At 36.8% G+C, this 15,863-nt stretch overlaps 1 protein-coding gene and 1 long non-coding RNA gene across 2 annotated transcripts; one reads left to right on the top strand and one right to left on the bottom strand.

Annotated features, from left to right (window-relative positions):
• The first annotated feature begins 3,430 nt into the window (after nucleotides 1-3,430).
• LOC133292678 (probable receptor-like protein kinase At5g20050) lies at nucleotides 3,431-4,783 on the top strand. The gene has a single exon (XM_061491120.1). The coding sequence runs from the start codon at nucleotides 3,431-3,433 to the stop codon at nucleotides 4,781-4,783; it is 1,353 nt and encodes a 450-aa protein (XP_061347104.1).
• Nucleotides 4,784-10,004: 5,221 nt separating this feature from the next.
• Nucleotides 10,005-15,691, bottom strand: LOC133292679 (uncharacterized). Its single transcript, XR_009748959.1, has 4 exons — nucleotides 15,305-15,691; nucleotides 15,093-15,232; nucleotides 10,851-10,916; nucleotides 10,005-10,194 (listed from the first exon to the last, which is right to left on the bottom strand). It is a non-coding gene; the product is annotated as an uncharacterized LOC133292679 (long non-coding RNA).
• Between the last annotated feature and the right edge of the window lie 172 nt (nucleotides 15,692-15,863).

The raw sequence follows: 15,863 nt of genomic DNA, 5'->3' as shown, positions 1-15,863 counted from the left end.
TCCCCTCCCTCTTCAAAAGGATTTGTCCTCAAATCTACACCTACATCAAAAGAAGATAAATCATAAACATTAAATGTTACACTAACATTGTACTCACCTGGAAGGTCAAGCTTGTAAGTTGTAGGCATTATCATTCATCCTCTCAATCACTTGAAATGGTCCATCACCCCTTAGAAGCAGTTTGGAACGTCTTTGGGTTGGAAGTCTTTCCTTTCTCATATGTAGCAAACAACTTCTCTTTCCTCAAAACATTCAAAACAAGTTTTAAATGCTCAACATGCTCATTCAAGTTTTTGCTATAAATCAAAATGTCATCAAAATATACAACCACAAATTTTCTAAGGAATGCACGCAAAATATTTTCTCGCTGCAACTCCTTATCTTCTTTAACTTGCACATTAAGAGCTCTTCTAGCCACTAAAAGCTCTCCTTCAACTGGTAATTCTATATCACTTCCATCTTCTAAAGAAGGCATGTATTCATTATCAGATTCGCATTCACTTTCAATATCACCATTATCTTTCAAAATCATGACTTTGTTGTTTAGACATTGAGAAGCAATTTGAGCCCTTCCCAAATACTTAAAACATTTTATGTCTCTATTTGTAGAGGATTGAGAGTCAGCTTTACCTTGGCTGGAAGTGTTTACAACTTGGTTGGTTTTAGAGGAACCAACTGGAGATTTGAAATGGGGCTTCTCTTCATTTTTATTCCATGTTGGTCTTGAAGATGAAGTTGAATTCTGCCCATATGCATGATACCCTTCCTTTTGAGTTCCCTCTCCACCTTTATGGCCATGTGCACTATGTCATCTAACTCCACATAATGTTGTAATTCTACCACATTTGCAATGTCCAGATTTAAGCCAAGCAAAAATCTAGCCATAGTAGCTTCACGATCTTCATCTACATTGGCTCGAATCATGGTTGTCTCCATTTCATTGAAATAGTCTTCAACACTTTTAGAACCTTGTGTGAGACTTTGTAATTTCTTAAACAAGTCCTTGTGGTAGTGACTTGGAATAAATCGTCTTATGATAGCTTTCATTTCCTCCCATGTTTCAATGGGTCTTTCACCATGTCTCCTCCTGTTTGACACAAATTGATCCCACCAAACAATAGCATAATCAGAAAATTCTATGGCAGCCAATTTTACCTCTTTCAATTTCGAGTAGTTATGACAATCAAACACCAACTCCATCTATCTTTCCCACTCCAAGTAAGCTTCTGGATCATTTCTGCCTTGGATGGATGGAATCTTCATCTTGATACTTCTTAGGTTATTATCAACTCTTTCTTCATTACGCACTCTTCTTCCTTCATTTTGACGCTCATTATGCCTTATATCAACCGTAGAATTGGTTTCATCTTCATTTTGATGTTCTGAAGTTCTCGGTTGTGGCTCCCTTTGTTTAACTTTGTCTATTCTATCTTGCATTTCATCAAACCTGAAGTTCAATCTTTCAAATCTCTGTGCCATGGCTCCAAAGTAGAATTTGAAATCTTTAGGAATTTGAGCATCACCTTCTTGAGACATTTTTTTTAATCTGCAAAAATAATAGTTGAAATATCCTTACAAACATACCTTCACGTGTTTCTCTCCTAATTAATAGCTCTTACACTCATGTTTCAAAATTAGGTTTTTACCCTCTTATAAGCTCACACACTCTTGCCTTTTCCCCCTCTTTTGAATTCTTTCTTTTAGTTCTTAGCTACACTCAATTGAAGTTTTCTTGAAGAAATCCAAACAGATCACAAGATGTAATACAAAGAGACAAGAAGAACAAGAGAATATATATATATATATATATATATATACATACATTATGTCAAGAATTAGGGGTAAAGAAAGGTTGGAATGACAATAAATTTAAGCACTAATAAATGTAATTCAGTAAGAAGAGAAGTACACACTATATTAGAAAGAACAAAACTGAAAAGAATTCAAAGAGACAAGTTTTACCTCAAAGAATTTGGATCAGATTTTTTGTGTGTACAATACCAATGGGAGTAGTTGACACAAGAAGGAGAATGAAATAGAGATAAAAAAAAAGTTTAACAATAAAATAAGGATAGATCAAACCTGATTTAGAAGACTAGCTTTGATACCAAATGATATGAACCTCACCAAGAATAGTGAGACCCAAGACCAATTTAGTTAGGATCGTTTCTACCCTCACGAATTTTAAACAAGAAATAAATAACATTGATCCGTTATCTATGGAAGATAAGAACCAAAGGTATAAGAAGGATAAAGACGCCACACTCAAGAAAGAAGAAGGTGAGTGATAAGTTTGGTTTGAACGCCACATGAACAAGCTTCTTGATAAGTTTAGAGTTCTAGATAAGAACAAAATAGAAGAAACCTCTCTATTATATTATAACTTCAAAGTCTGATTACAAGAGTTGTATCCTCCTTTATTTATACTTGGAACATCCTCCAAGAATAGAAAAAGACTAACAAATGAAAATACGCTAATTTAAAGTTGACAACTTGAAAAAAGGAAAAGACTCTAATCAGCCCACTAAACATTAATGATATTGGAAATGTGAATCAACCTTAATAACATTAAAAATACTATCAGCCCCATTAATCATTAATTGACATTAAAATTGCTACTCATTTCACTCAACCTCCTTTGCATGGATGACATTAACTAAATTTTGATTATGAATAAATTTGGACTTGATGTCTTCATGATTAGCCCACAATTGCTGGATCAACCCACTGAGAGCTTCTTTAGATTTCTTGGCCCTTGATCTTGTGATTGGCGCATTTGGCAATTACAATGAATTACTGGGTGTGTTATCTCCTTATTCATATCATCATCAAATATCTCAGTAATTTTTTTAAACATTTGTTTATTGATTAAAGTTTTTTTTTAGTACCTAAGAATTATTTAGTGGACACTTAACTACACCCTAAGATTAGACTTGCCAAAAAAATTGGGTTTGAATCCTCAGGGTTGCAATTCTTGCGAAATTAATAGGTCCGCAGCGCTGTCTCCATGGTGAGATTTTTTGTGGGACTCGGGAGAAAGATTCCCCTTCGCTAATCGCTACAATTGTTCGGAACTCAATCGTTGACCAAATTAAAGCTCACTGTCTACAGGTTTATCAGAGTTCTTTGGATAGAAAATTACAAGTGTCAGCCACATACTTGCCCTTAAAGTAAGTAAGACACCAATGGGTTTAGATAGCGTATTTGAATATTGTAACACCTGCCCAATATTTTAAAATTTAGCTGTTGAAGATGGAAATGGTCACCACCTTGTTTTAGGTAAATATTCAAACGAAAGTATATTCAAACGAAAGCTACCCATCCTTTTCTGCAATCACAAGCCAAACTGTTGAATTACAGAGGTGTAAGAATAAAGAGCGGGGTTTTTGCTTCCATTCCATCTTTACTTCAAAATAAAAATGAGGTTTTGATGGACGACAGGAGAGTGAATATAGTCGCTGTTATATCAGTGGTTGCACTGATCATTATCATAATTGTTGCTCGTGTTTCATTGAAGCTTTCAAGGGCTTTCTTCCTCATCTGTGGAGCTGGTGTTATTGTGATTCTTTCAGTCTTTGTTTGTGTTCTTGTCATCTTAAGTTACAATCGAAGAAGGAGGCTGTTGGAGTCACAGTTGAAATCTGAAGGCCGAGAGCTACGAATAGAGTACAGTTTCTTAAGGAAAGTTGCTGGGGTCCCCACCAAGTTCAGATACAAGGAGCTTGAGGAAGCAACAGATGGGTTTCAATCGCTGCTCGGAAAAGGTGGCTCTGCTTCAGTTTTCAAAGGCATTCTTAATGATGGCACTTCAGTTGCTGTGAAACGAATTGATGCAGAAGAAAGAGGTGAGAAGGAGTTCAGATCAGAAGTTGCAGCAATTGCTAGTGTGCATCATGTGAATCTTGTGAGGCTATTGGGCTATTGTAATGCTACTTCAGCACCTAGGTACCTTGTTTATGAGTATATCTCAAATGGGTCTTTGGATTTATGGATCTTTCTCAAAAAGGAAAGTCAAAGGCGTGGTCTTGGTGGGTGCTTGTCATGGATTATGAGATATAGAGTGGCCATTGATGTTGCTAAGGGACTTGCTTACCTTCACCATGATTGCAGATCAAGGATCCTACACCTTGATATAAAGCCAGAAAATATACTTCTTGATGAAAATTATAGAGCGCTTGTTTCAGATTTTGGTCTTGCAAAGCTTATTGGTAAAGATGAAAGCCAAGTTATGTCTACAATCAGGGGAACAAAAGGCTACTTGGCTCCTGAATGGCTCTTAGAGCAGGGTGTTTCTGATAAGACTGATATCTATAGTTATGGGATGGTTCTCTTGGAGATTGTTGGAGGCAAAAAAAATGTGTCCTTCGTAGAAGATGAAAAGGACAAGTCCAAAAGAAAATGTCATTACTTTCCAAAGATTGTAAATGAGAAAGTGAGAGAGGGAAAATTCATGGAAATTGTTGATCATAGGTTACTGGAAAGTGGGGGTGTTGATGAGAGGGAGGTAAGAACATTGGTGTATGTTGCTTTGTGGTGCGTGCAAGAGAGGCCAAGATTGAGGCCTAGCATGGCCCAAGTGGTTGATATGCTTGAAGGGCGTTTGAGGGTGGAGGTGCCACCTGATACGAGAATGGTCCTTGTTGATTTGCTATCTGTGGATGAAGAAGCAACAGACAGTAATAACATGCCAAGGTTGGATTCTATGTCGAGTCAAAGAACACAAAGCAATGTGGACTGTGCATCTACCTACTCGCTTGCTACTACTGTTTTGTCAGGAAGATAGCTCCTAGCTTTTGCAATCAGGTCGTTAATTTTGTGTGCTTGATGTTCTTCCCATTTTAGGTTATGATTTCTTTTTTCCAATTTGAATGTTTAAATTGAAATATAGTTCTTAAACATTTGGTGAAGAAATTATATATATATTTCATCATTTATTTCATTTCTACCTATTTGTTTGGTCTTCTATCAGACATTGCTGGCTACCTACTGAAATATGAATATTCTGTTAGTCGTGGCAGAGTTATGCTGTAAACTATTTACGAGTTTGGTTTGATATGAAACCAAATTGAACAGAACAAGTAAAATTGGAAAACAGCAACTAATTGTATTAAAAATGTCCAAACACTTTACAAATGGTAAACTGCAGGATTAAAATGACACCACTGATATGGCTAACATAGCCTATAACACATTCATTCAAGAGGACTTCACGGTCCCTCTCTACCTCCTTATACCCAGCGACAATCAAACTTAGCATGTCCCCCACTTCCCACTATACATTTTTCTCCTTTTTCTCCCCGCTTCCTACATTCTCTCTCCTATAACTACCAAATCCTTCCATATTATACGTCCATTCCACCAACCACATTCTGTTATCCTATTTGTTGCCTGTTATGTTGTTTGTTTTTTATATGAATATGGAGACAATACTAAATGATCCATTACAATTGCCACATGGGCCAATCATAAGATCAAGGGTCAAGAAGTTTAAGGAAGCTCTTAATGGACTGATTTAGGAAATGTGGACTAATCATAAAGACATAAAGTCCAAATTAAATCCTAATCAAACTTTAGTCAATGCCATCAATGCAAGTGAGGTTAGTGCAATTATTAGCATCAAAGCAATAAAAGCTTAACGGAATTGATATTATCAATGTAATAATAATTTAGTGGGTTTATTTTGTAGTTTCCAAAAGCGTTCATTGCTTTCGTGGGCTGAATTAATACTTGGTGTGTCTTTTCCCAAGTGATGTGTCTTTTCCTATTCTTGGAGGGATGTTCCAAGATAGACTTTGTATAAATTGAAGGGATTAGGGCCTTTGTAACCAAACTTGAATTTGCAAAATTATCAATAGAGAGAATTTTATTTTTTTTGTTCTGAACTTATCAATAATTTTCTTGTGGCGTTCAAACCAGACTTATCACTCACTTTTTTCTTTCTTGAGTATGGCATCTTTATCCTTCTTATACCTTTGGTTCTTATCTTCTATAGATAATGAATCAAGATACTTTATTTCTTGTTTAAATTCTCGATTATAGAAATGATCCTAACTAAATTGCTCTTGGGTCTTACTACTCTTGGTGAAGTTCATATCATTTGGTATCAGAGCTCTAGGGATCTATATCAGGTATCAAAAAAAAATAATGGGGTTCTTGTCTTCTTGTATATTTCTATACTCGTTTAGTCTCTTCTTATTCAAGTACCTCAATATAAAAAAAAGTAGTTAGAAAAATTCATTGATTATGCTATTGTTTAGTTTCTGAAAAAAAAAATCAAAAGCAAAATTTGATTGTTCTTTGAGATAAATCTTGTTTCTATTGTCTACATTTCTTATCCTTAGTTCCTGAATTGTTAAAATTTTATTGAATTCTTCGTATCCATTTTTTTTCTCTGTGTCTCTATTATAAAATCATTAAAGTCTGTTGTATTTCTTCAAGAAAACTTGATTTGAGTTCAACAAAGAACTAAAAAAAAATAGAGAGGAGAAAAAGGCAAGAGTGTGTGAGTTCAATAGAGGGTAAAAGCCAAATTTTCAAAACACGAGTGAAAGAGTATCAATTGAAAGAAGCACGTGAAGTTGTGATTGTGAGGATATTTTAATTTTTGTCTTTTGCAGATTAAAAAGAAATGTCTCAAGCGGGTGAAACTCAAATACCTAGAGATTTCAAATTCTACTTTGAAGCCATGGAACAGAGATTTAAAATATTGGACTTCAGGTTCAATGAAATGCAAGATAGAATATAAAGAGTTGAACAAAGGAAGCAACAACCTAGAACTTCAGAACATCAAAATGAAGATGAAACCAATTCTATAGTTGATATAAGGATGAATGAACGACGAAATGAAGGAAGGAGAGTGCGTAATGAAGAAATGGTTGATAACAACCTAGAAAGTATCAAGATGAAGATTCCATCCTTCCAAGGAAGAAATGATCCAGAAGCGTACTTGGAATGGGAAAGAAAGACGGAGTTGGAGTTTGATTGTCATAACTACTCGAAATTGAAAAAGGTAAAAAATTGGCTGTCATAAAATTGTCTGATTATGCTATTGTTTGGTGGGATCAATTTGTGTCAAACAGGAGGAGACATTGGGAAAGACCCATTGAAACATGGGAGGAAATGAAAGCTGTCATGAGGAGGCGATCTATTCCAAGTCAATTACCATAAGGACTTGTTTCAAAAATTACAAAGTTTCACACAAGGTTCTAAAAGTGTTGAAGACTATTTCAAGGAGATGGGGACAACCATGGTTCGAACCAATATAGATGAAGATTATAAAGCTACCATGGCTAGATTTTTGCTTGGCTTAAATTGGGACATTACAAATATGGTAGAATTACAACATTATGTGGAGTTAGATGACATTATGCACATGGCCATAAAGGTGAAGAGGCAACTTATAACACCTCGTATTTCATAAATGTATAATTATATATGAAAATGTGGTTTAAAGGGTAGGATTAGTGAAAATCCTGAAATTTGGGTCAAATTGCATAAGAAGGGTAAAATGGTAATTTACCAAACACGTAACCCTAGGAAAGAAAAATTGAGTAGAAGGTCTCAAATGGAAAAACTAACACTGGAAATGGATTCAGAACGAAAAATTGAGTGGATAGGAAAGTTTCTGCAAATTTGATGAATAGTAATTTTACCAGTGTAAAATACTGCGTTATAATTGTACCGATAAGCGCGAAAATATGATCAGTATTCCTAGGAAATAAAAACATGACATGAACGAGAAAAATACGTAGGTTATGAATTTGTAGGTTAAATTGGATGATTTAAGAAAGTTAAATGACGTGTGGAACCCACTTAAGTGACTTAAATGGGTGGAAAGTCAAAGGTGACACAAAAATTTGATTTTCTCTCTCCTTTCTTCCTCTCCAACCCGTGGACCTTCACCATCGCTGGGGGTTTTGGTTCGAAAATTTCATTCAACCAAATCACCATCAAATCCTCTCCAAAAGCCAAAGTGTTACACATCAAAGTTTAAGTAAATGGCATTCTAAACCCAACCATACCACTCTCCACTCTTGAAACTCAATATTTTGGGAGAAAAACCTCACCCACAAGGAGAAAAGCCATTGCTTGAGTATTGTGTGGAGGAGCCCTTGGCCTTGATTCTTGGTGAGCAGCTCTACTTATGGATGTTTATTTAGGAAGATTTGAAATTGATGACCTAGAGCATGTGTATATGGATTGATATAGTTAGAGAGATCAAATTGAAAATGTGTATTATATAAAAGTGGCTTAGAATGATGTGTTATAGTGATTAAACTCATAAAAATTATTGAGGAAATAATTGGGTAACTTAGGAAATTTTGGAAGTTGAGATGCACGAGTTCATGAAATTGATATGTTGGGTGATTGTGTAATTGAGTTGTTGAGTATTTGTATGAATTAATTATAGGATGGTATGATGTGTGGAAGTGTGAAATTGGATTGAATACCCTTAGGTGAGTGGGCATGAGCAATTCGGCCATGTGAGTGCATGTGGGGTTTGATGATGAAAAATGTTGTATAATCAATGGTTGATGCCTTGGTGCATAAATGGTTAAATGGTGAGTTAGTTCAAGGATTAAAATGATTGAGATAGTTGAAATAAATGAAAAATAGCCTTTAGGCCTAAGTTGTTATGTTTGGTTATAATTATTGTGAAGTTGATTGATTGTATGCAAGTGTTGATGAACATGATTATTTGATCAATATAGGTTACCTCGCATGGAATTGATAGAGGTGGATTAAGCTTTGAGCTTACGTTGAGGAGCATTACTTGCGGAGTTAAGGTAAACTCTTGGTACTGGGGTTTTATCCCCTTGTGTGTTCCGCCACACCCAGTGGAGGGTAGTGGTTAGATTGTGTGCTCTTTGACTTTGTATGAAATGTATGTTCATGCATTATTGACATGATTGTGTGACATGCTTGGAGCATGTTGTGTGACATATATGTGATCTCTGACCAGTAGATGTGTATGGTTTGGACTTTCGCTGGAGATATTCCTTTGGGGAATTCCGGTCGGGTTTTGCCGTGGGGTCGTCTTTGGGAGCGGTACCAGGATGATCTAAACGTGGGACTTCCGCTGGATAGTCTTTGGAATTCCAGTTGGGTTTTGCCATGGAGTCGTCTCATCCATGGGAGAGGCACCAGGAAGCTTCTCGGGAGTTATATGATGGGGTCCTTGAACGGGATCCTTGTGTGGACGTTCTTGGATATGAACCCAGTGTGATGTGATTTTGTATGTTATGCATTTTTATGATGATCATTGTATGCACATTGAGTGAGCCATGGGGTGGAGTGATCCTCTAGTACCCATGGTTTACTGAGATATATTTGTATATCTCACCCCGCGTTTGGGGACATCATTTCAGGTTATAGTGAGCATGGAGGATCTTCGGGCAAGAGGCCTGCTTAGAGGAGGATTGGATCATGGTGTATACACAAAACATTGTATCTAGCATTTTGGACTTAGGTTATGAACATATTGCATGTTGATATTGCCATGCTTTTGTGTTTTCATGCCTAGATTCTAAGTCTATGTAGTTTATGTATATATGCCTCTTATTTTGTGACACCCTCCCCTGTATGCATCCAAGGGAGGTGTCTGCTAAGCGGATTAGAGTACTAACATCATTGCTTAAATACTAAAAATGCATTTTTAAGTGGCTAATTAAACTCTTAATTTGAAATCTGGTTGCTTACGAAAATTAGAGTGGAACTTTACAAAATACCTGGTTTGCTGAAATAATAATTCTCCTGAAAAACATGTCTGTCTTGTAAAAATCTTAGTAAATCGAGCTTTCAAAATTTTATTGTAAAGTTTATATAATCTGAAACTAGACATGTGGGGCTTCACGTGCATATAAATTATAAGCGAATCGGAGGTCTGTAGCCCCCTTAAACGTAACTCGCAAAGTGCTTTCTAAAACAGTTTATAAATCAGCATTCAGAATGTTCAGAAATTGATTTTCGCAAAATGTAAACAGAATCTTTCAAAATGCAAGCTGACCACAAAAATCTTAAAACAGTGATTTAAAACATGCTTCCAACAATAGTCCATGCTCCCACAATATTACATCAATATAACAAGTCAGCTAACTTCCAACAAATAAAATAGATAACAACAGGAATTCCAATCAGCAGCAATCAACAGCAAATATCCAAAATAATAATGTCATCATATGCTTTTCCGTCCTCCTGCAATTTTATAAAAATTGAGCCCCAAAAGGGGTGAGAAAAATCCCAGTAGTGTGATAGCAAAACCAGTAATGCAATAGTACTAACTAGATACAGAATTACAAAACAGTCGCATCATCAATTCAAGTCCAACAGATACTAATAGTAATCATAGTGTGTATATAACGCCAAAGGGTGTACGATCATAGCACTACGGTGCACGTACTACTAACAAACACAGTGGAGATTCCATAGGGCTCCAAAGGTGAATTCCACTGCGAACTGAGCCACGGTTTCGTTCCCTGGTACCTGAGGGATGCCTATATGATGCGCGCTCAAACGTATGCTTACTTTTCATAATTAGTCTTAGTTCAGAAATTAGCATGAAAGTCGTGCATGTATGCTATGTCATGAATCGCACACAAAGCAAAACAGTTAAAATTATGATGTGTGTATGCATGACTAGGTAATATTCAAGATAACATATATTTTATGGACTCTCAATACCAAAATGCCGAATAACAAATGCTTCCCAAAACAGAATATCCAGCATATCAAGTCCAAGGCAGAATACAGCGAACATAAAACAGTATGCGAATCCAAGGCACATGAGAGCAACAATTCACAATCCCATATCTAGCTAGTAGTCACAAAAGATAATGCCACCTAACACTTACCTCGCGTGCCACAAATAATTACCAAACAGCAGCGAAATTGTCCACGGTCTTAGGGATTTCGCGCACCTAATGTACCAATGCACCAAATCAGAATTTCATATAGTTTTTCCCATAAATCACAAACAATTCCTAGGCTTCTAATCCTAGTGCCTTGGTCGAATTATGATGCTTCAAGGCCAATTGTTTTCTGCCCTTAATGTATCCATCAACAATTAGCAATTAGTATTTCCCAAATTACAATCGGTTTCCAAGGTCTTCAACATGAGTTTATTTTCTGTCCTCATATCAATTTTTAACAACATGCATAGCGAAAAATTCTAAGGTCTCAACCCTAGGTAGATTCGGTTTTCTAACTTTAACAAGGTGTTCAGAATTTTTCATTCACATACTAACTCCACTACTACTAAGGTGCGCTAAAGGGAGCCTAAAATATACTGTCTATATATTTTAATTCAAGTAAAGCCTGAGGCACAATAGGGTAGAACAAAGAGATAGAATTTGAAGAAACTAACTCCCTAAACATGCTTTGTAACATCCCGCAAATTTAGGAGATTATATAATTTTTGGTTAGGAACATAGGAACTTACTTTTTAACTCGATATATATCTTTATATATTTAGGGTGGACTTAATTCAAGTCATGAAAAATTATGTTAACTATGATTATGTGTGAGTATGTGTTCCAAGAAATTGAAATTCTAGTTAAGAGGATGGGATTAATTGTAGGTACAAATTAGGTAAAAATCCTAGTTGTTACCTAGTGGATATAAAATATAGAATAGCTATTACTATATGAAGTGAGATAAATGAACCCTTAGGAAATTAATTTTATAGAACCAATGGGTTTTAATGTACTTGGCCCAAGGGCCATAATGTAAATCAAGTAGCCTAAATCCCATTTTATCCTTGCACTCTCTTCCATGCGCATAGTATAGAGGAAGAATTCTGATTTCATGTTATCAAGCAAACCAAATCAGCCAATGCATGTTTAGTATGTGGCAAACAAATCTCCTTTCCCCTCTTGCATGTACGCCATTTGTACAATCATTGGACACTTGGAAATTTTTCCTTTGTGGTTCGGCCAAACCCTTTCATAGCTAAGGGCTTCATTCTCTTAGTCCAAAAATCTAATCTCTCCTTAGTTCCCATCTATGCCCATTAGAGAACAATAGATCGATCCATTCTTCTCATTTTTCCCCCACGACCGTGAGCACATAGGAGGAGAATCAAACACTACAACATCCTCCCTTCCTCACACCTTCATAACCGTGACCTGTACCAGAAAAAGAACCATCATCTAGCTCCCATCGTCCTTCTTTCTCTGTTTGGCCGAGGACACCATCTAGGAGGTGAAGTGTGTTTCTGTTGGTTCCTTGTTCCATTCTACCATATTCGGCTGACGAGGGTATCCCCTGCATGCAGAATCAGCATTAAGTTCACAGCCATCCTTATACTCTTTGTTCAGCTGATGACAACCTTCATCAAGGAGGTGGGATACTTCTTTATCTCCTTGCTCCTCATTTCATAAACCGGTTTTGAGAGGGATTTCTTCCTTGCATGCAGCTGGAAATCGGTTCTTGGAGAATAGACAAATTCCCTTGCATATGGCTGTATGCGTGAGCCTTGGAGAGAAGCAGAGTAGAAACCTTAGCACCTACCTTGGGGACTCTCTCCTTTGACCGATTGGTGAACCGTGGATTACATGCAAGGAGGTGACCTAACCTAAACCATGACTCCACACCCCTCTCTGCTTCGGATTTGTGTGTAGTCTAGGGAAAGGTATGTTCTTCATTCCTTTATTGCCAATGCATTGGAATCTTTGGTACATGCAAGCTTAGGACCCGATTCTGGGAGTTGGAACATAGCTGCGTTATAAAATTGTTGGACCTTATTGTGCATCAAGCTTTACATGAATTAAAATAATTAGACAGCATGCTCTAGGCTTCCCCTTCTAGCGCACCATAGGAGTAGAAATGTGGAAAATGTAGATAAAAATCATGAACCTCTTTAAGGTGGAAAACCGTATGGGTAGACTTGGGAAACCTTTGGAAAATTTTGCTATTAATAAGTTAGGAAAGAAAGAACTGGAAGTCAGAAAAAAAAAAATTGTTTGTGTTATGAACTTGGAGAACAGCATTCTGGAAAGCCTAAATCGCCCCTTAGTCTTGTGGAGAAGGTCATCTCAGGAATGTTAGAAAATCGAATAGTGAGCTTGTAAGAATAACTATTATTAAGTGTTGGTCTATTTGGTTAAAATAAGTCAATGTGCCTAACTTGCATTAGCATACTTTATGATACAACTTGATTATAGGTCCCTTAGCGTACCATAGACCTTGTAATGTTGAAAATATGAATAAAAGATCATGAGACTATTTTAGTATTGAAACCGAATCGGTATATGAGGAGAGCTTGGAATTCTTTTGTTGTTAACAAGTTGTTTAATGAGTATGAAGTCAGAATTTGATTTAGTACAAGAAGCATAGTAAACTGATTAAATGCAAAGACTAGGAGGCAGGGAATATTTGTTTGTTAATTATAAAATCGTATGAGTGAAATTCTGATCTAATTACACTCTTGCTTAGGTACGCATGACCCTTGAGTGTGGACTAATGATTGCTGCTGTTTGATTAATATTGTGGCACACAAGGTAAGTGTTTGGTGGTGAGACCTATTGTGACTATTAGCTAGTGTATGGAATTGTGAATTGTTGCTCACATGTGCCTTGGATTCGCATTCCGTTATATGTTATTTGCATTCTGCCTATGAACTTGACATGATGGAAATTCTGCTATGAGAAGTAATTGTTATGCGGCAGTTTGGTATTAAAAGTATATGAAGTATATGTTATTATAATGATGATCTAGTCATGCATATGTGCATCATAATTCATTTGTTTCTTTTCGTGTGTGCGAAGCATATCATGGCATACAATATTGTGCATCCAGTTTGGAAATCGAAGTATATAATATAAGTAAGCATATGATTGAGCACGCATCATATAGGCATCCCTCCGGTACCAGGGTATGGGACACTTGGCTTCAGTCCGCATAGGCCACAGTTGGAATTCACCTTTGATGGGAGCCAATATGGAATCTCCACTGTGTATGTTAGTACGTGCACTGCAGTGCTATGAGCGTACATTACCATGGCGTTATATATGCACTATGATGACTATGGCGTTATATACGCACCATGATTAGTACTTTGGCGTTATATACGCACTATGATTATATGTCAGCCTTGTCCGGAAAGTTAAATGTTGATGCGACTGTTTTGGAATTTTGTGACTAGTCTAATATTGTTGCTTTATTGGTTTTACTGCCGCACTACTGGGGTTTTTCTCACCCCTTCGGGGGCTCAATTTTATAAATTGCAGGAGTACGAAAGAGAATTTGATGATGATGTACTTGTATTGGGGATATTTTGTTTACATGCTGCTGTTGGAAATTTTACTGTCTGTTGCTGATTTTGATGAATGCGCATGAAATATTTGACGTTGGTGTAATATTTGGGAGATTGGAAAAATGTTGGATCATATATTATTTGGCTGTAATTTGGGATTTATGTACTGTTTGTAGATTACGTAATGTTGAACTCGTTTGTGAAAACAATTTTTGTCTGTTTTTAAATTCGGATTTCTGAAACTGATTTTGCGAGCACCTTGCGAGTTCTGTTTCTGGGGCTACAGATCTCCGTTTGAGGCATAATTTATATGTTCTTAAAGCCCCAGGTGTCTAGTTTAAGATTATATAAACTTTATAATGAAATTCTGAAAGCTCGATTTATTATGATTTTTGCAAGTCAGGTCATTTTGGAACATTGCACTGATTTGTCTCATACTTTGCGAGTTCAGTTTTGGGAGCTAGACACCTCTGAATGAAACAATTTTTATATGCACGTAAAGCTCCGGATGTCTAGTTTCTTGTATCTAAAAATATTTTTTTAAGCTGTTGAACTCGAATTTATACGATTTTTACAAGGCAGCAAGGTTTTTCAGGAAAGCCATTATTTCAGCAAGCCATGCATTTTGTAAAGTTGCACTCTGATTTCAGTAAACTCCCAGATTTCAAACTAATAGTTAATTTAGTAACTTGAAAATGCCATGTTGTATTTATTTAAAAATTCGTTACGACTCTAATCCGCTTAGCAGACAACTCCTTTGGGTGCACACAGGGGAGGGTGTCACATACTTGCAACCAAAAACAGAGGAGAGGGGGAGAGAGGGTTCTAAATTCAGATTTACCTCTTGCAAGCAGTCCAAGAACCACGAAAGGACAAGGAGCAACACCTCAACTTTCTATGCTCCATGGAGACAACAAGTCCAGCCCTCCTTGACGGTGACTGTGCGCACAAGAGGAGATGGAGATTAGCTTGAGTCAGAACCTACATGCAAGAGGACATCTCCATCAATCAATTGTGGTAGGAGAAGACAAAGAAAAAGAAAATTTACTATACCCCCTTGTGTGAAAAGCTTCAGCCGAACAGGGAGAAGAATGAGATGAATGCTTGAGTGATGGTAGTTCTCTAAGGGTCCACGATTTCTAAGGAAGGAGGTGAGGGTAGTGTATAATTTTGAGGTCTCTCCTTGTATTCCTCTCAATGATGAATACGGTCAAGAGGGAATGAGAGGATGGAGATACAATATTTTTGTTCTTCTTTTGGTGTTCCTACAACTCACGGCCTTGGAAGAATGAGGGAAGAAGGATTGCTAAATTTCCAGCTTGGTGGTCTCACTAATAGCGCATAGAAATAAAGAGGACGGAAGTGATAGGACATCTTGGGTGCTGCAACAAAATGACACAATTCAGAATTCTTTTTGGTCCCATTGGGTGCATGGATAACAAAGGCTGTTTCAGTTTGGATAACATAGCAAGAAATCAGATTTCTTTTTATCCATTCCATGCACATAGCAAGGTATAAGGATAAGGGAGTTTGCCATGTGGGGATTCTAAGCCAATGGAAAAACATGCAGATGGATTGCTTTCTCTCTATTGGCCGCATGAGGAGGCAATGT

The sequence above is a fragment of the Gastrolobium bilobum genome, unplaced genomic scaffold (genome assembly GCF_033153095.1).
Source record: "Gastrolobium bilobum isolate Gb01-03AN ecotype WA unplaced genomic scaffold, APGP_CSIRO_Gbil_v1 utg123655, whole genome shotgun sequence".
Classification (NCBI taxonomy): Eukaryota; Viridiplantae; Streptophyta; class Magnoliopsida; order Fabales; family Fabaceae; genus Gastrolobium; species Gastrolobium bilobum.
Note: the sequence above shows the minus strand (reverse complement) of the source record. Positions and strands in the feature narration are given on the sequence as shown.

What these genes read in the sequence shown, in the direction of transcription:
- LOC133292678 (XM_061491120.1), top strand. Translation starts at nt 3,431, where the DNA reads ATGGACGACAGGAGAGTGAATATAGTCGCTGTTATATCAGTGGTTGCA.